Source organism: Ischnura elegans, chromosome 6, assembly GCF_921293095.1.
Source record: "Ischnura elegans chromosome 6, ioIscEleg1.1, whole genome shotgun sequence".
Taxonomy (NCBI): domain Eukaryota; kingdom Metazoa; phylum Arthropoda; class Insecta; order Odonata; family Coenagrionidae; genus Ischnura; species Ischnura elegans.
In genome coordinates this window covers 58,213,201-58,233,228 of record NC_060251.1, presented here as the reverse complement: position 1 = coordinate 58,233,228, position 20,028 = coordinate 58,213,201, and the positions used below count along the sequence as shown (strand labels likewise).

The window sequence follows — 20,028 nt, the reverse complement described above, 5'->3', positions numbered from 1 at the left end:
ACTTAAATATTAAAGGCCGGTATCCACGGTGCGAGGCTGCTCGCTGCGAATGCTTCGCGCAATCTGACTCAGGGTGAGGCACAGTGGCGCCGACTTCATGGGGCCTGAGGGGGCCCGAACCCCCCAAAAATTCGTTACAGATGTGAGGAAAAAATGTGTCAGGCTTGTCGATTTTCCCCGGAGTGTCCAGATATCGAGATTCGAGTGATCAGGGTTCTAATGTTGATCATATGACTCTTCTAAAATGCTTAAAACACTTAAAATTCACTACTTATACCATTTAACCGGGCAAGGTCCCCGGTATGGGCCCCCCAATATTTTTTGTAAGTCGGCACCCCTGGTGAGGCTCTTCAGCTAGTTTGTAACCACGAATGCTCACTGCGAGCACGCGAACCACCCGCATTCATGGTGAAGGTAGTCGATACAATTATGTCTTTGATGTTTAAGGCCGTTTTACACGGTACACGGAATTGCGCAATCTGACGTACGTGCGAAGGCGCAATCAAAATTGCGTTGTGTAAAGCGGTGAACTGCTAGAACACATGCGAGAATGCGTGGATGCGAGACGGCAAAATAGCCACTGTTCTAATTTCGATCATGCATTCGCGCAATTCCACGCCATTTTAGAAATTAATGCAGCTCTAACCTGCGCAATTCCGTGCCCCGTGTAAAACGGCGTTTAGAAATGTGCAAGTTGATGCCGCGGAATTGCGCAGGGTAAAGCTGCATTCACCGCTTACACGACGCAATTTTGATTGCGCCTTCGCACGTACGTCAGATTGCGCAATTCCGTGTACCGTGTAAAACGGCCTTTAGAAAAAAACAACGGAAAATGCGACGCGTCGCGACGTAAGCGCCGTTGGTGGGTCAGTAACGCCCACTTGCATTAGGCCCTTTCATTTTATCCATATCATCGCTTTTATCCTTCCCCTCCCTCATTACCTCAAATCTCTCCTCTGAGGATAGCACTTCTTCATTTCTTTTCCTCTCCGTCCATTAGGGCGGATCGCAAAAATCGATTTTTTTTCAAATCTATTTGGCCCACTGAAAAAAAGTTGTGGGACCGATCAAAAATAAGGCCTGAAAAATTTGAGACCTCTACGTGAACCCCTGACGCTCGCTCAAATGCAATGGGGGGGGAGGGGGAGGATAAAAATTCGAAAAATTTAATATTTTATGGTCATTTCCTATAGATTTTGACCAGTTACTATTCTCCTTGGAAAACATTTCGTGCATTTTGACGTATCTGCCACCGTTTAGCCACAAAATGCCTAATTTGAGTCCGCGCCCGCGAAGAAAATATTCCAGCGCCCACGCAGCGTCGCGGATACGGATAAGAGCAGCAAGCCGATCCCGTCCCCTCCCCGCTCGCTTCTCCCCCTCCCACGCCTCGAATACAGCAAAATTCATCCCGCGTGTGCTGCTAGGAGGGCGTTCTACTTTTGACCTATTCTGATTTTCCGTAAGTTTTAGTACTTCCTGTGGTATTACCGCTAAATCCATTTAGTCACATTCATAATGGAAGAGAAGCGCGTCACCATATTTCGCACACCTTCATAGCCACTCGAGAGGCGTCTTCATAGACCGCAGGCTCCTTTCCTGCGTTCGCGGATTTAAAAATATTTCATCACTTCTCTAAAAGTTGGTAACATCGATTTGTTTAACGCCGACGAGGCGCCAAATAAGGGACAAGTCGTCTCACTACGCATCGTTTTTTACCTTCTACCATCTTCTGATTTATATTATCAAATATGAACGCCCTCCTAGCAGCACACGCGGGATGAATTCTGCTGTATTCGAGGCGTGGGAGGGTTAGAAGCGAGCGGGGAGGGGACGGGATCGGCTTGCTGCTCTTATCCGTATCCGCGACGCTGCGTGGGCGCTGGAATATTTTCTTCGCAGGCGCGGACTCAAATTAGGCATTTTGTGGCTAAACGGCGGCAGATACGTCAAAATGCACGAAATTTTTCTAGGAGAATAATAACTGGGCAAATCTATAGGAAATGACCATAAAATATTATATTTTTCGAATTTTGATCCTTCTCCCCCCCCCCCCCCATTGCATTTGAGCGAGGGTCAGGGGTTCACGTAGAGGTCTCAAATTTTTCAGGCCTTATTTTTGATCGGTCCCACAACTTTTTTTCATTGGACCAGATAGATTTGAAAAAAATCGATTTTTGCGATCCGCCCTACCGTCCATCTCACCTTTTTCATTCTTTTTCATACTCACATCTCGGATGCCTTCATTCTTTTCTTGTCCCTCTTTCGTCGACGCCGAAGTTTCTGCACCGTAAAGCACTACAACCCAAGCAGCATATTTGGTAGCTAACAGTGGCGCCGACTCCATGGGGCCTGAGGGGGCCCGAGCCCCCTCAAAAATTCGTTATGAGTGTTAGGAAAAAATGTGTCAGGCTTGTCGATTTTCCCCAGAGTGTCCGGATATCGAGATTCGAGTCATCAGGGCTCTAATGTTGATCATATGACTTTTCTAAAATGCTTAAAAAACTTAAAACTCACTACTTATAAAATTTCCCGGGGCAAAATCCCTGGTTTGGGCCCCCCAATATTTTTTGTAAGTCGGCATCCCTGGTAGCTAATATATATAGTTTGTATTCTGTCGCGCAGCGAGGGGCGGGTTTTGGGGGATAAAACCCCCCCAGAGCACATAGAAATTTTTAAGTTAAATCTATTTTTCTTAATTGGATTAATATTGCTTATAGCATAGTGTGAGGATTAATATAATATCCCTCAGAAGGCCGTTAAAATCACCATTTTGAACCGTTCATCTTAATTTTTTTCCGGCGGAGGGCCTCCGCACCTCCTGCTTGCCCTAGCGGGTATGCAATCTCCCCAGTATAAGTTGCGCCTGAAACCCCCCTAGCCTTAATTCCTAGCTGCGCCCCTGTTTGTATTAATTGCGCATAAAAAGTCATCAGGAATCCAAACACGTTATATTTTTATCGGATGAAAATTATGCATGCGTAGTTCCAGTGGCGTAATGCTTTGGGGGAGGATGAGAGGGGTTAGTGGGGACTAGCCTGGGCTAGCCCTCCAGGAAACAGGGAGGTCAGGAAGAATTTTGAAAATTAACATGCCTAAATATGCATTTTACATCATTTTGGCAGTTATAATAATTTTCCCTGAGGGTCTGGGGGGAATCTATCCCTCTAATCCCCCCATAGTTACGCCACCGCGGGACATCCTTCCTTTATATTTGTGGTACCTTGGAAAAAATCGGCGAGCACTTCGGATTTTCTCGAGAACGGTCACAGAAATAAGTGCCGGGACATATGAGGGAATTTGAAGGTTTTGATTGGTGTGAAATTTGGAAAACGCTCAGGAATTGATCGAGAAATGGAATGCCACTATTGTGATATCGTGTATCAGTTCCTGATTTAGAAGTAACGGTTATACGATTTTCAATATGTGTATCGTCGATTGTGATGATCATGAAGGATAGAACCTGTATTGTGGTGACCACCGAATCCTTCGAATCTCAAAAATAGAAACTCCCAACGAGAAATGTTTTTTGATAAATGAGGGGACATAATCATATAGATAAATAAGATTTAATATAAAAACTCAAAATTGTAACTGTTAGCAGCGTGAATGTGCATCACAGGTGTTGTAACAAAATCTATGCATTAAATAACTATCAATACCTCAATTAAAAATAACCTATAAATTTTAAAAGTGCATCCATCGCATCTTATTTGCATGTAATTGAATGCACCGCGTAGAATATAGAAACGATTTTTTTAAAATCAAAATCTAGCGTTTTTAATAAACCAGTCAATTACAGTGGCGTATCTATGGGGGGATGAGGGAATATCTTCTCCACCATAAAGCTACAGAGAAATTAAAAAAAATATTTAAAGATATTTTCTACTTTTGACATATAATAGCTGCATCTGCTTAGAGTTAAATCCCAAACTGATGTAAAATGTATTTCCAGACATGCGATTAAAAAATTACCATTGACTCCTTCTCTTTCCTCCCCCCCCCCTCTTCATCCCCCCGTCGTCACCCCAGGTCATCTCATCCCCCAAGCATATTCCTAGTTGCGCCACTGACAATGAATTAATATCGTTAATATGTATATACCGGGCCCATGACGATCGAGAATGAGAATCGCTAAGGGGAACGGTGAATCCCACACGAGAGAAGAATCATGATTCTTCTATGATTGAACCATTCAAGTGACTTGAATCAAAATGATTGAATCAGCAAAATGAACGACTCGCCCCATCTCCAATGTTATCCGCGTTGGGGTCACCCTTGGAAATACATTGGGGATGGGGTCTCTTGGCCCTGGGGGATGAGGAAGATAGGAGTGGGGTAAAGGAAGAAAGGCGGGAAAGGCGGAGTCGTGGAGAGGCTCCGATTGGTCCACTCTGCCATCATCTCTCCAATTTCTCCCCCTACTGCACTCTGATAGGTCTTCATATGCTCCCAGCAGGCAGCGACAAGATATTTACAAGATGCAGTTTCTTATGGGAAAGCGCTGGAAGTAGGTCTGAGTCGGTGGCGGTCGGTGGTCTGAGTTGTTCTCTGGAAGGTCTCAGTGGGCGTACCTGCCTGTGGTGTCATTTGGTGTCATTGCCGTATTTTCATTTGGTATGTTGGTGTGAATTTTTGGTTTATGAAACTTAAATTTATGGAAGGTTCTCGGGACTTTCACCGGGTCAGGTTCTCCATCAGGGCCGACGTTTCGATGAACGAGTCTTCAATCTTCATCTCATTGCATCAGTGAAGGCCCTTCATGAATGAAACTTTTAATTTTTACTGTATTCAGCCCTTGTGTTAATTTTTACCTGTATTTATACGACTTGTTAATCGAAACGTCGGCCGTGATGGAGAATCTGACCCGATGGGAATCCCGAGTGACCTTCCACCGTATAATAAGCCGGGAAAGCCTGCGATCATTCGAAACTTATCTTGTTTCGCGCACGATTTAGCTCTAAGAAAATAATTATTTTCATACGGTTCATACACATCTGACATTTTTGTTCCAGTTCCTCCGTGTTCCGTAATTTACACTCTGGGTTTCTGCAATTGAGGGATATCTGGCGATTGGAACCTCTACTAAGAGTAAGTTGTGTGTCTTTGTTTTATTGGCATTCATGATCGATAACCTAATTGGAGCCTAAGGGGTTCTGTTAAATTTAGCATACGTTGATGGAAGGAACTAACCAATACCGATTGCTCCGAAGTTTCCATTTTTTTGCTTTGAAATTTCATTCCATGTGCTCCTGTATCGTTCGATTCCATTTTTTTGGCGGGGTTTGTGGCTGTACATGCGTAACATTTCATATTGGGTTCATTAATGGGGTAGATGATTGCTACCGCATTGCATTTGCTGCAGGCCGTTGAGCCTTCTATTTCCTCTCTTTGCATGAGTCTTCGCTTTGCATTTGAACCTTCGTGAATTGAAGGATTTTAATTCATATTGGACACCAGTCCTTTCGTTAATTATTGCCTGATTAAATTATATCATCTAAATTGTTGATTTTGAATTACTTAAGTGATGGTCTTAAATGGCGAATTCTACATTCGAATGGGGTCAGAGCGTAAGGTGATCTCTTTTAGTTCTGTCCAGATTCTAGATGTATAAAATTAAGTGGAGACAAATTGAAGGAAAATGTTGAAAATGTGCTGAATTATGCAATTGTTTTGTCAACGTGCGAGTAACTGCGGTTGAATGCGTGTTTACATTCAGCGGACCACATTTTGGAATTTCGATGTCGGAGGGTGGTAAATGAGAAACTTCTCGGCAGTCAAAGCCTGCTGACAAACACCCCGCCATAATCTCAAGTGACATTATACTATTGTAATTGCGTGCGGTGGAATATCAATCTTTGTAAGCCCTTGCCCGTCTGCTAAGCAAGCACCCTGCATGTCAGTAGATATGTTTCCCTTAGCAAACAGTAGGTCGTACTGGGCAACACGATTATTTGCTACCCGAAGCACCCGGCCGGTAACTTGGGAGCTCCCTCTGCAATTCACAGAAAGCCCAACCCCTTGAATATGGAAATCCAACCAGTCCTCTCAACTTAAGTGCATATATTCTAATATCACAAAGAAGGCATGCACATCTTATTTTATATTAGGGCCAAGGATTCTCATTACTGACATAGCATCACGGGTCGACTCTGATTATCTGAAACCTAACTGATCGCCGCACATATTTTTTTTTATCCGTCGCCTACATTTGTCTATTCAATATGACTTTAACCGCATGGGATATCTGATTGTAGTCTCCGTATTTTTAAGCCTCCTCGATTTTCTGTAGCGGAATTATAAACATTTACACGATAAAATTGTGGTTGAACTTTAATATTTTTCAATGTTATTTAACGGAGCGAATACAATAGTCTAAGTATGTGGACCATGTTTCCGTTCATTTTGTCAATAATCCTTCTCACTTTACATATTTGAAGTAGTTTTGTTGCCCGTATCCTGCTTCTTTGTTGACCCTTAAGGATTTTTCGAATTCGCCGCAAATGCACGAATTATATCTGCTATTATTTCGCTCTTCATCAGTATTTTGGAGAAAACTCTATAAGGCCTCGTAATTTTGATGGAAAACTTAAAGCAACCTCGGGATACAGGTAAACTGAAATAGGTAGATAGGAAATGTTATTAGTTGATACCATTTCATAAGTTTCGTTGCCACATTATAGTATTACGAGCGTCACTGTTAATTTTACGAAGTTGTTGTTCCCAATTTTGGATAACATGCTGAAGGGGCGTACTTAAATTACGTGAGGCGATTTTTGAACCTCCCTCTCCCCCCTTAGCAGTGGCGAAGGGAGGTGGGAGGTCCGGACCCCCGCCACCCGAAGTATAAAAACAATTGCTTCCCTTAGTAAAAGGAAGTGGCGCCGACTCCATGGGGCCTGAGGGGGCCCGAGCCCCCCCCCCCCCAAAGATTCGTTACAGATGTGAGGAAGAAATGTGTCAGGCTTGTCGATTTTCCTCGGAGTGTCCAGATATCGAGATTTGAGTCAACAGGGTTCTAATGTTGATCATATGACTTCTAAAATGCTTAAAAAATGTAAAATTCACTAACTCTAAAATTTACCGGGCAAGGTCCCCAGTTTGCCCCCCCTAATATTTTTTGTAAGCCGTCACCCCTGGTAAATGGAAACAAATTGTCGAACCATAATGAATTTACAAACGATTATTTTGACAAATGAAGGTTTTTCGGTTATGATAAATACAAAAATTAGCATGAAATCTTCTACGTGGTACCCTGTTTTTCAAAAATTAATCCCCCCTACTTTTGTATCCCCGCTCCCCCTAATGATATTACTGCCAATCCCTCTGTCCCGTAGTGAGATAAGGTAAGATTCGGCTCGAGTCGAGACCCTCCCTCTAACCTCACGTGAGTTCGTTCAAAATGCGCATTTTCAATGTAAATGCGGTTATCTATGCATGATTGCCCTGCATATATGAAAGATAACGTAGTGTTCAATTATTTTATTTGAGGTTAGTGTATAAGAGTACTAAGATCGTGGTTTAGAATCTCATTTTACCCTGGTTCTTGCGTAAAAAATTACGAGATACTTGCTATGAACATTCCTTTCCCCCACGTGAGATTTCAGGGTTCCCACTCAACCGTGAAAACCTTAAAGCCGTGAATAAGCCGTGAATTTCGTCTACCGCAAAAAAAAACCTGGAAAAAGCCGTGAATTTCGCCATGAAACCTGAAAAATATCTCAATCCTGATAATAATACTACGGTTTACTGATCAAATACGATGTTAATCATGTTTCATGGTCGGGCACGCGCAGACTCTTTAGTCTACGCATTTCTCTATACACGAATATTCGAAGTGTAGTAATTGGTCCGTAGTATATGACGGCATGATGACCGATATTTTAATGGCGGAAGTCTGTTATTTTGTCTAGCCGTTTCAATTTCAGTGATAGCTTGGGATGGACTTGTATTCGAAAAAGGACGAATGAAATAATTTGCATTTCTCATGGACCCAGAATGAACCATTTACAAAAATTATCTGATTTGTAACTCGAATTTTGGTTCCCACCAAAAATTAGGGCACATGCCGTATGCTTCGAAATATGATTTTGCCATTGGAATTTTACTTAAGGAAGCATTTCTACGTCAAATAGGCAAATAGGCTTTCGATTTATGGCAATAGCTCTCAATAGACTACGCTCACCTCGTTTGAATTTATGTGAATAATAAAGTAAAAGTGAAAATAATGTTTTTCAGCAGGTATTTATTTTGTCTTTATATATGTAAAGCCAAGTGGAACTCCGATCTATCGTTCCCGCATTGATCGTTGTCCCGCAGTCATCGTTCGCCGTTCCTGGTCCCAAATAAAGTTTCATATAGGCAATGTAATTTTTTTCCCGCATCCATCGTTCTCCGAAGTATCGTTTTCCCGCATCCATCGTTTGAAGATCGCGGTCCCGTCGTACAATTTTCCCGCATCCATCGTTTGACGAAAATGAGACGAAGTGTTTACAACGTGTTGTTTGTGGCTAATATTGACAGACACCCTCAGGAGATTGAATTACTATAGGGAGTAGCTGAGTACCGTGGGATAGTTACATTAGTGCATTTCCCAAGATCCTCTATCCCCCTCCACTCAGAACTCGCCTCCTCCCTCTGAAGCTTTCCTCTTCTCCCAAGTAAAAAAAAAGGTCTCAGCCCGCGCAGGGATCGTATTACGAAGGCCTTAGCTTCGAAAAAATATCGAGTTACAGGAGTACAATAGAAACGTATTTCGTTCCCCCCTTTTTCTCACTCACTGACCGTTTTCAGCCTACCTGATTCAAAGTTACCAGTTTCTGGAGGCCAACTGCTGCATGAATCACCTATTAGCCCAAGAGGTGTCTTACGATGAATTTCGGAAATTGGCATTAATATTTTATTAGAATGAAATATTTGTAAAGTGCACGTAATTCTAAAAAGAATGAGACCAAACACCGCGTATTTCTAACGTTATTGAGACATTTAAAACAAGGAAATAGTTGGAAAAATACATTGATGATTTCTAGCGAAACTATATCCTCGTAGCTGAGCTTCTCGGCAGTTAATGTGGCATTTTTCCGGAAACAAGATATCACGTTACTATCAGTTATCAATTTACGAGTTATACAATGAGTCTCACTTGTCAGAGTTACTGAGGAAGGGATATCTTCTCAGGATATTTTGATTCTCCTTACTAACAATCCGAATTCATCTACTCATCTGGCGCTACGCTAATTAGAAAAGAATGTGTAAGTTGCATTCACTTTAGGACAAGAAATTTCATGGCGCAATCATATGTTTATGCTTCAACCTCGGCAGTATGTTCTGCGTATGACGTACGCAATAGCATCAGTTCCGACCTTCACCTCGCACAAGTGGTTCCGTACTTTCCAGGGTGGTTTGACTTCAAACTAGCGAGTGTTTTCCGTGTGGGTTTAGTAAAGTCAGGTTTCATTTTTAATAGTTTTATTTTTATCCGTCTCGGACCATCGCCCTTCCGAAGAAAAAAGTGAATACTTCAAAAAATGGACTGAAAATAATTGAATATGAAGAAAAGCATCCTGGATATAAGCGCGTGAATATTGGAGAACGCCGTGGGTTGTCGGCTAGCACATGACGGTAGGGGTGGGGTAGAGCGAGCTACCTGGTGAAAACAAGAAGTGGGATGAAGCCGAGGCTCAGGCGGGTGTACCGCTGACGATTAACGCAACATTGTTCACGCTTTGCACATTGCCTAAATTACATGAAAAATATATTTATTAGACAGGAACATTACAATTAATTGACTATTTTTGGTCTATATGATCCAGTGGCGGATACAGATGGGGGCGCCGGAGCCGCAAGGGAGGGGGCGCGGGGGGCGCGCGCCCCTCCCTTGCGGGTCCGGCCGTATTGGCAAACATGGCAGAACCACGATTGTGACTTTTTTATATAATAAGATGGCATTGTCTTATATATGTGTATAATTACATTAATTAAAATTTTATTTTACTCTGCCTGTGACTTGATTATTTTTTATTGCGATATCGCGATAAAAAGTAAAGGCAACTCAATATATCTTTTGCGCCCCCCCCTTGAGTGTTTTCTGTATCCACCCCTGATATGATCCACCTCACAACCTATCACTGCGCCGGCGAAAGCGGTTGTTTTAGGCATGACATGCACGTTGCTCTCGTGAATACGTATACTGGAAATTGCGTTTCATAGATTTTTGCATAAGAGAGAAATCCATATAATAGCAGGGTAAGTGCCGAGTGGAGAGCATACATTTTTTAGCAAGGTGGCGTAATCCTTTAAGATATTTGAAAGAGATATTATTCGAATCAACAATATGACCTAATTGTCTCGATAAAGTACTAGTATTTCTGTAATTGGCTAAAAGTCTTGTTTGAATCCTTAAATGAATATCATAATTACGCGCCAAAAATCCTACGTTTCCTGGGACATACGCAACCTAGCCAAACATTACCGCGTCGATCGTTTTCCCGCATTCATCGTTTTTTGTCCATCCCCCTGAAAAACGATAGATCGAGGTTCCACTGTGGACATGATAGATGCCAGATAACCTGCATCAACATTTAAATACAGCTATGCATTCAAGAAGGTAAGCTGCGTATTCTCATCAAGAAGTTCTATTACCTATTAGAAACCTACTCTTAGTGCACTCTATCATTACTGTCAGTGAGAAAATAAGCTTATTTTCTCACTGACAGTAATGATAGAGTATTGCCTCATCTCAGTGTATGCTTTCGATTTAGCAGTATACATGTTGATTAATAATGAGTAAAAATGAAGAAAACTTTGTTTAAATCCACCAATTTATTTAAGCGGTACTACTAGTTTTGACGCAGCGGCGTCATCCTCAGGTACAAAGGTTACAAGCAATCAAACATCCTTATATATCATGTGGAATCGGGAGGAAGAAGGTAGGTGGAAGGGGTGGTTTGGAAATCTGAAGTAGGTGATTGGGCGGGTGGTGAGAGTTGAAGAGGGGCGGGCTTAATACAAAGTATAACCAGGGACGCCGACTTACAAAAAATATTGGGGGGGCCCAAACCGGGATCTTGCCCCGGGAAATTTTATAAGTACGTAGTGAGTTTTAAGTTTATTAAGCATTTTAGAAGAGTCACATGATCAACATTAGAGCCCTGATAACTCTAATATCGTTATCTGGACACTCCGGGGAAAATCAACGAGCCTGACACATTTTTTCCTCAGACCTATATCGAATTTTTGAGGGGGCTCGGGCCCCCTCAGGCCCCATGGAGTCGGCGCCACTGAGTATAACGGAAGGTTGTTGGTGACTAAGGTAATGACGGAGGTGTCCGTAGGGGTGGGGGGAGGGGAAGGATTATGGGTTGTTAGTTTTTCCTTGAGGTTCAGGAAGGCTATTAGGAGGGGGGATAGGTTTTCAATAAGGATATTATTACATATGAAACACATTCCCCTGTGTTGGCCAACCTCTTTATGGAAAAGTTTGAGGAGGAGGCCGTGAATACCTACCACAAGCAACCAAAGCTTTGGCTTCGGTATGTTGATGACATGTTCATCATATGACCACACGGTGCAGAGTAATTGGACAAATTTTTGATACATCTCAACAACCAACACCGAAGGATCTGCTTCACAATGGAAAAGGAATGCGAAGGCAGTTGCCCTTCTTGGACGTGATGATTAAGAGGAAAGACGATGGCAGTCTTGGACATGCGGTGCATAGAAAGGAAACGCACACGGACTGATACCTGAACGCAGCATCACACCACCATCCCGCCCAGAAGGCCTCGGTGGTAACCTCTCTACTCTACCGAGCCTTCACCATTTCCGACGCCGAATCATTAGATTCAGAGAAGAAGCACCTGACCAAAGCACTTATCAGGAACGGCTACGACTGGAAAATGGTCCTCAAAAGGGCCGCTAAGGTCAAGAAGATGCACTCATCACCATCTGAAGAACCCCTGGCCACAGAGGAGGAATTGACCAAACCTGCGGCACGCCTTACAATTCCATTCATATCAGGAGTGTCAGAATGTATTGCTAGGATACTAAGGAAATATGACGTGGTCACAAGGTTCAACTGCGTGACCAAGATACAAAACATTGTACGTGGACCAAAAGATCGTATCCCGCAGGCAATATGCGAAGGCGTGTACACAGTGCCATGCTCCTGCGGAAAATCATATGTTGGCGAAACATGCCGAGGAATGGCGACAAGGATGAAGGAGCATGTGAGAGCTACCAATAAAAAACAACTGCACTTGCCAGCCATTGCAGAGCATGTTTGGAGTGAGGCGGGCCATAACATTGAATTCGAAAAAGCAAAGATAGTGGCAAGAGAGAGAGAGCTACCCAAGGCAAATCAGGGAAGCAATTGAAATCCAAAAAACACAAAATATCAACAGGGACAACGGCTACCCAATCAGCAACGTTTGGAAGAGAGTTCTGACCAATCAGCGCACAGGAGGAGATCGGCCAGTGCTATATAAGACTGAAAAAAATAAAAACTTCTCACCTTCGACCTGAAGACGGAAGCAGGATGGCTTCCGAAACTGTTGTCAACCATTTACGACAGACGCGGCTGGAGAACCTGAAAATAAGCAGTCAAGTAGGAGACGATCGAGGAATGAATGCTGCCTGAGGGAAAAAAGGTCCCACCCAGCACTCACTTTCTCTTCTCCCTGAAATATGACCTCTTTTTATGTGTATGTTTTCTGGCCACCAGTGGCCCACCGAGTCCCCATTTCCTCACTTTGGCTACTGCTGAGTCGTCCTTCCAGCCATTTGGGATTTCCACTGGCTGCAGCCACCACCTTTTGAAATTTAATTTTGATGACTGTTGGAACAAAAATTTGATCGAGTGTACTCTTCCCTAAATCTGTCATATCTTGTGAAATATTAAGTATGTTTGAAGCAGCAATTTTCTTGTTGAGTTATATTTTTGTGAATAAATTGCATTTTTTTATATTATCTGACTAATAATATACCAGTGGGATCTTTCCTTTCCTCAGTGTCTGAGGGATCTGAAGATATTGGAGCGGACCAAGCCATTGCTGTTGATGAGCATATTCTTGCTCTAGAAATGAATATGGGAAAACTTCCCAAACTGCCGATATATCGTCCAAAAGGTAAATGCAAAACTTTTTTTCATCAAAATTTCAGCTTTGCATGGGAAATCCATGCTTGATAGTTGCCAATGAGCAACTGTTTTTAATATAGAAATTAATTTCTGTGTAATTTTCAATTTCTGTTGATCTTTTTACTATTGATTTTTTTCTTTACCACATATAATTTTTGCGATGTTGCGGTTTTGAATGATAATGTTAGGACATGCACAGTTGAAGATAGTGAATTCTTTGTTTACAGGGTAGTCTGAAATTTTTATTAATCTGAAATGCATTTTTGTCCCTGTGTTTGAGTTGGTAGTTTTTTTTCTCTATATTAGGTTTGAAGATTTTAAGTTCATTTACATACATTATGCTGAGGAGAGAAGCAATTTGTTTTATCAAATTTTTCATGATGAATAACCTCTTAAATATGTGGGACTACACATTCCTGCTCCTCTCAGAGCAATCATATACTATAAATCAGTCAGTTCATTTTGGAATGTTGTTAATACTAATAATTTTAAGAAATTGTTGTGGAGTAGTATAATCTCTCTTTAATAAATTTAATTTTTGAATCAAATGTTACATTATCATTGTTTGAAAATAATTTTGTTTCCCATTCTCAATAGTTTTTTAAAAAGTTTTTATGGACCTAGTAACATCAGCATATGACTTGTTAACCTCATGGACCATAATTAATTACGGTTTACTGGTAATGCTGCATAGTGCCCTCATGTTTTACTTCTATACTTCAGTTTAAAAAATTAATTATCAATGTTTACCATCCGTCGGGAACAACGGAACTGACAGGCACAGCATGAGTGTTCTTTCATTTCTCTGCGCCACTATGTGGCATACACCCTTGATGCTTAACCCTTTTACTGCCACTGGGCCGATATATCGGCCCTCGCTGGTTGAGGGAAAACTGCCAGGAGCCGATTTATCAGCCCGACGTATTTGATTTTTTTTTCATGATTGTGGTCTTTTCAACAGCTGTAGTATTAGTAAACCCTCATAATCTATGTATGGTTATAAGATATAAATATATCTTAAGTATTGGGAAAAAATCTAGATGTACAGGCGGTCCTCGACTTTCATACACTCGACTTTCGTACAATTCGCACTTTCGTACGTTCAAAATTGACACCTTTTACTTGACATTCGCACGCTAAATTCGGACTTTCGGACGTTGGTCTGTTTTTTTTTTTTTAAATTCCCGCGATGTTTATTGCGCATCCCAACATTCAATTGTTTCAAATGGTAGTATATGCGAACAATTCGAACCATGATACGAACGTATATAATGAAGGGAATTGTTGGTAGTTGACTCTAATCAGGTGATTTATTTGGGAGAGAGACTGCCTGCTATAGGCTCCTTTATCAAGAGAAGAAGAAGGCCTTCATTGAAGATATTTTTCAAAAGAAGTTGACTAGACATCATCAAATAGCTTTCAATAAAACTAGTAAGATCGTCTTTCTAAATGTGTTTTTTCGTTTGAGTGCTGTTGAATTCATGTACACCTTCAGCAACGATATTGCACGAAATATCACACAAATTCCGTTTGTCATTTGTCTTTTTTTTTAAATATGCGAAATATACGCGATCACGAATGTCACCTGCCAAATGTCGAATTTTGGTGTAAAAATTAAAAGGTATCCAGAGTGCGGGTTCAACAACTACATTTTGTTATGCTTCTTGATATGTCTTTTTATTTATAGTGGACGTAATAAGTGGAATGTCAACTTAAACGCCAAGAGGAAGTTCCACTCGATAGCCAACGGAGTTCTTGTTTTTAAACTATTATTTGCATTTTCTGCGTATTTTCGAAAGAAATTAGATGATTTGAGGAGTTTTATTAACATATTATTAAAATTAAGTCAATTGAAATGAATTCCGTGGAAAAAAAAGGTTTTAGTACGTATATTCCGCTCTTTTGGATCGTAACCCCTAATTAGTATGGAAGTCAATGGTTCGACTTTCGTACATTCGACTTTGGTACAAGTTTTCGGGAACGCATTGTGTACGAAAGTCTGGGACCGCCTGTATTTTATAAAATTAAATAGCTGAAAAATTTTAGAATCTGAAATGTTTCAAATTCCAGAAAATAGCCTTGGCAGTCTTCGCACATCCCACCTGAAATGGGCTGGCAGTGAAAGGGTTAAAGTAGCTTTATTTTTGACACTCTCTATTCAGATTTTACTTCTCGCATTCATGCTGACAAATCAGTGGTGGATTATTCAGCATGATTAAGCAAAATATGGGGGCAATAAAGAAAAATAAAAGCATTAAAAGACAAATAAGATAGCAAAATGAAAAAAACTGATCTTAAAGAATTCACATTCTGGGTCTGTTCAATAAGTATTGCGACTGTTTCCAAAAATCAAAATTTATTGCAGCTATCTTAATATTTATTTAATTATCTTCATAATACACTCCTCCTGCATCGATACACATAGTTTGGCACGTCTGCCACTCGTCAAAAGCCCCCTGGAAGTCAGTTTCCGGAATACTGTTCAGAGCCTTTTTCGTCGCTGCTTAAAGCGCCTTGATGGAGTCGGACCAATATCCTTAAGCTCCCTTTTTATTTGCGTAATCAAGTATAAGTCAGATGGAGCCATGTCGGGGCTATAGGGGGGGTGAGGCAACGTCACCATGCTGAATTTTGCTAGCAGCTGCTGCATAAGAATTGCACTGTGGGGCGGCGCATTGTCATGCATCGGTTTGAGCAGTTCAATGCGGTGCTCGTCTTCGACGATGTTCCGGCCTTCCTTAAACATTTTGTGCCACTCAAAAACTTGTGCGGCTAAAGGCATCATCATAAGCCTGTTTAAGGAGTTCAAGGGTCTCCGATGCTGATTTCCAGAGATAAATGCAAGACTTCACTGAGTAGCATTGCTCGACAGTGGGCTCCATGCTGGGAAGCGACGACGCCACAAACAATCAAAAGTCACAACAATCAACCTGCTATCTCAACACATGCCCTGGGGCAACTGAACTAAAGTGCACCGGAGTGGTGAAGGACCCCTCTACCGAGCCAACAAGTCGGACCCCCAAACACCGCATTGTTGAGGCTACAGCGAACCAGTCCCGATACTTATTTAACAGACCCTGTAAATTTCATACAATGGCATGCTGTTTAATGGCATGAAAAGGGGTCTATGCATAGCCTGAAAGACATCATGTAAGTGTTTAACTACACTACTAATGGTGCGTTAAACTGGTGTACCACTGAGCCATGCTAAGAGTTAATATTTGTTTTTGCATCTGTGCTCTGCACATTGCACCTGAACTCTGCAATTCCAATATTGCGCATGGTGAAAGATAATGTATTCATTAATAATTTGGGATATCATTTATACTTTATAAATTGGCTATTCCATCCCAGTTGAATTTTTTTTCCCTCAAGTTCTCGGATATCAGTGAAAGTATCTGGATGATATTATATATACCTCCGAAAATAATCAGAGACTGTTTTGCACAAAAAAAATTGTTTGTTAAAAATAAATATCTTGCTTAACCAACATGACATGAGTAAAAAAAATTATGTAATAATATCTGCTTATTAGGGAGCATGCTCTGATTTTGCTTGAATGAGTGCATGATACAAGCATCAAGTGGCATCAAGGATGCCGCCTCACAAAGAATATTGGGGGGCCCAAAACCGGGGATCTTGCCCCGGGAAATTTTATAAGTAGTGTGTTTTGAGATTTTAAGCATTTAAGAAGAGTCATATGATCAACATTAGACCCCTGATAACTAGAATCTCGATATCTGGATACTCCGGGGAAAATCGACAAGCCTGACACATTTTTTTCTCACACTTAATACGAATTTTTGAGGAGGCTCAGGCCCCATCAGGCCTCATGGAGTCAGCACCACTGAGTGGCATCCATCTTGTGAACTGCCTCCACTTTGGAATTTGAATAACTTATAATATAATTTTCAGAGCATATTGACCTCAATGATGGCAAATGTATGTGCAATATGTGCTTTGAGAGAATGCAAATTCACATATGGCAAGTGTTAGAGCATCAGTTGATAGGAAAATAAGAGTGGACAGATGTTTCAAACCTATCTTCTGATTGCAGACTCATAAAGATGCCAATTTTACAGTTTGCCTTTGCCTTCTACTTTTTTCCATTTTATTATAGGTGTTTGGACGGATGTAAATGATGTTCAGAAGGAGCAAGCCCTGATTTGGGCATACAACTTTTACTCCACATCCACAGAAAAAGCCCGTGCATTTGTAGTAAATGCTGTTTCGGCAATATTTGAATGGAATCTCCTGATGTATTGCTCGGAAACGTAAGTTACATATTGTAGGTTGAATGTATTTAAAAAAATTGAAAATACTGGCAGTGCGCAGCATTAATATGAGATGCATACCAATATGCTGTAGAAGTAGAAATTTGTGTTAGTCCTAGTAATATGTCTACAGTGTTTATGCTGTGAATATTTCAAATAATGCAGAGAAAGTACAGATAAATTTTAGGCTCAATGTCTTTTCAATCACAAACCCCCATTGCAGTGTCTCTGTCCCAGAATATCACTAGAAAGTGGTTTCCCAAAAAATTGACCCGCTCTGAAAATGACCTGGTTACACCGTAAATTACAAAACCCAGTCAGCTCAAAAGGTAATTTAGATTGTGATGAACGGGTTTTGCGTCCGTTATAAAATAGAGCAGGAAACACCTCAGAGCGGGGGGGACGTGAAAAAACGAGTCATTTTGGGAATGCGTAACGTACGGGATAATTGGAAGGGGAGGTTGTGGGTAAGAGACCACAGGTATTCCTGGGTTGTTGCGGACACAAGAAATGCATTTATTCACAAAGAACGCAATAATTAAATTTAACATACAAAAATATGGGGAGTAGCACTTGAAATAATGTTAGTAGGGCCGGATTGTCAAGGATCAAATACAAAATACAAAGAAACCAAAAATCAACTTGACAACAAAAGTAAACTTGAAATGAACTGCATTTAAATCTTCTCGCAGGGTTTATAAGTCCACTGCTGCACATTTGAAATTCAAGATTCACTAATCGTTCGAGCGCTTTCTTGAAATGGGGAAAAAAGGGGGGGTAGGAGAGAAAAACGTTCTCGACGCTGCTTCGACCGGGGAAAGTGGTGAGGGCACGGTTTATTACTGCACCTTATTCGGGAACACGAAGTCCCAGGTGATGGCGAGGCCAAGCGGACTTCTCATGAGCTCGTGACGGTTCCTCGTTGCATTTTCCAAGCCGTTGACTGGAGAGTTGCCAAGGTGCTTTCTCTCTCTCCGATGTCCAGTGGCTCAAACGCTCGACCCACTCGAGTCAAGGCGAGTCGTGGTCGTCTCGGGATTCTGCCGGTGCTTTCTCTCTGCATGCCTGGTGGCTCAATCAATGACCGTCTCTCTCAACCGTCTCTCTCCAATGATGGTGGCTCCATCTCCAAGCGCCTCGTGAGAGGGGAAGGGAGGGGAGGGCAGTGGTTTCACTCGCGCGCTCTGTCGGGTCGTGATTCACTTACTTTGGCGCGGTATTAAAAAAAATGCTGTTCACAAGCATACACAAAATAAACTAAATCTATACCAAATACACTTAATAGTCAGAAGAAAAAGGAAAGGGTAGAGATCGGGACAAGTGCTACTCATAAATAATAATTAGCACTGCCGTTACAAGATAGAAATTATTTTGGTAATTTGGGGCAAATTCACCCTTGTCACCTTTACCCTTTCTTTACCACTTCATTACTCACGTGCAGAATTGCCTACAGTGAAGTATAAAAAGTATATAGTGAGGCATTTACTTAATTACACATGCTTAAGAAAAGTTTAAAGTTGAAAAATAAAGTTCAATATATTCACATTAACACTGTAGTGATATTTTTCAAATTATTTTGGATTTCATTTCGCAAATAGTTTCACATTGTATACTCGCTATCGTTGAATGGCTGTGGTCATTAACAAAAATAAAGTATTTAAAAATTACCTGATTATTTTCTTGGATACTTTGAGAAGAATACTAATTTTCATCAAATAATTATTTTCGTTAAAATAATTACATGAAAGATCGATGCGTCCCTCAGGGAAACATTCCAATGCTGCTTAGCCTTTAATACTCTCTTGATAAAATGTGAACTTGTACTAAGTACGTACGAAATTACACTCATTTTACGCATATTAATAGTATTGTTGCCTCGTATTTTATTCTTTGTTTATATATTTGTCGAAATCCATTGCAGTGCAAAGGGCAAAAATGTTAATCTTCATGTGTCCGGACAGCCGACCCACCGAAGTAATTTTTCTCGTCCCTTTAACTGAATAACATTGGTTAATTTTGATCATTAATTAAGTTTGGAGCTAGTGGGAATGAGTTTTTTTTTTTAAGCAATACGGTTTGAAAGGTCATTTTTGCCGTCGTAAGTTATCGGGTGAATTGACTATGACGTATAGGGTCCACCCTTCAAGGTCATCGGGGAGTGGAGGCCCAGTTGCATATGAATAGCATCAACACGTAAAAGGGTCCGAGAGAGACTTCCAAACAAAATGGGACAATGGCTTCATTCCTTCCCAGCAGCATGAGGCTCTCTGCATCTCAGGAATATAGTGCGGCAGATGTCCAGCAGTAGAAGGTGATTATGATAGACCCACACGGAGTAAAAATCAAGTGGACAATGGTAAAAAATGGGATAGAGTAGTAAAGAAGTAATCAAGGAAAAGTACAAAAACATAGATATTAGAATTGAAAGTGATCACTTGCTTTAAAAAATGAAGACCATCAAAGGGATATTGCACCCAAGTTCAAGCTCACGATGTCAACAGTCAGCACTATTATTCCGAACTAAGACAAGGTCAAAATGTCGGTGACATCAGCCGCACTAACTTCAGCCAAGTAGTCAACACATACACGAAGTTCATTGCTGGAAAAAATGGAAAGACT

General features: G+C 41.1%; 1 protein-coding gene across 2 annotated transcripts in view; it reads left to right on the top strand.

Annotated features, from left to right (window-relative positions):
• The first annotated feature begins 5,014 nt into the window (after window positions 1-5,014).
• The window catches only part of LOC124160765, a 29,457-nt gene continuing 14,443 nt past the window's right edge, over window positions 5,015-20,028 (top strand). The window contains exons 1-3 of one of the 2 annotated variants that reach the window (XM_046536786.1): window positions 5,015-5,091; window positions 13,008-13,124; window positions 17,256-17,409. In XM_046536786.1, coding sequence (XP_046392742.1) covers window position 5,091; window positions 13,008-13,124; window positions 17,256-17,409 — 272 coding nt within the window. In that variant the 5' untranslated portion in view covers window positions 5,015-5,090. Of the gene's footprint in view, window positions 5,092-12,986; window positions 13,125-17,255; window positions 17,410-20,028 lie in introns of both variants that reach the window. The other variant, XM_046536785.1, reaches the window with a different exon arrangement.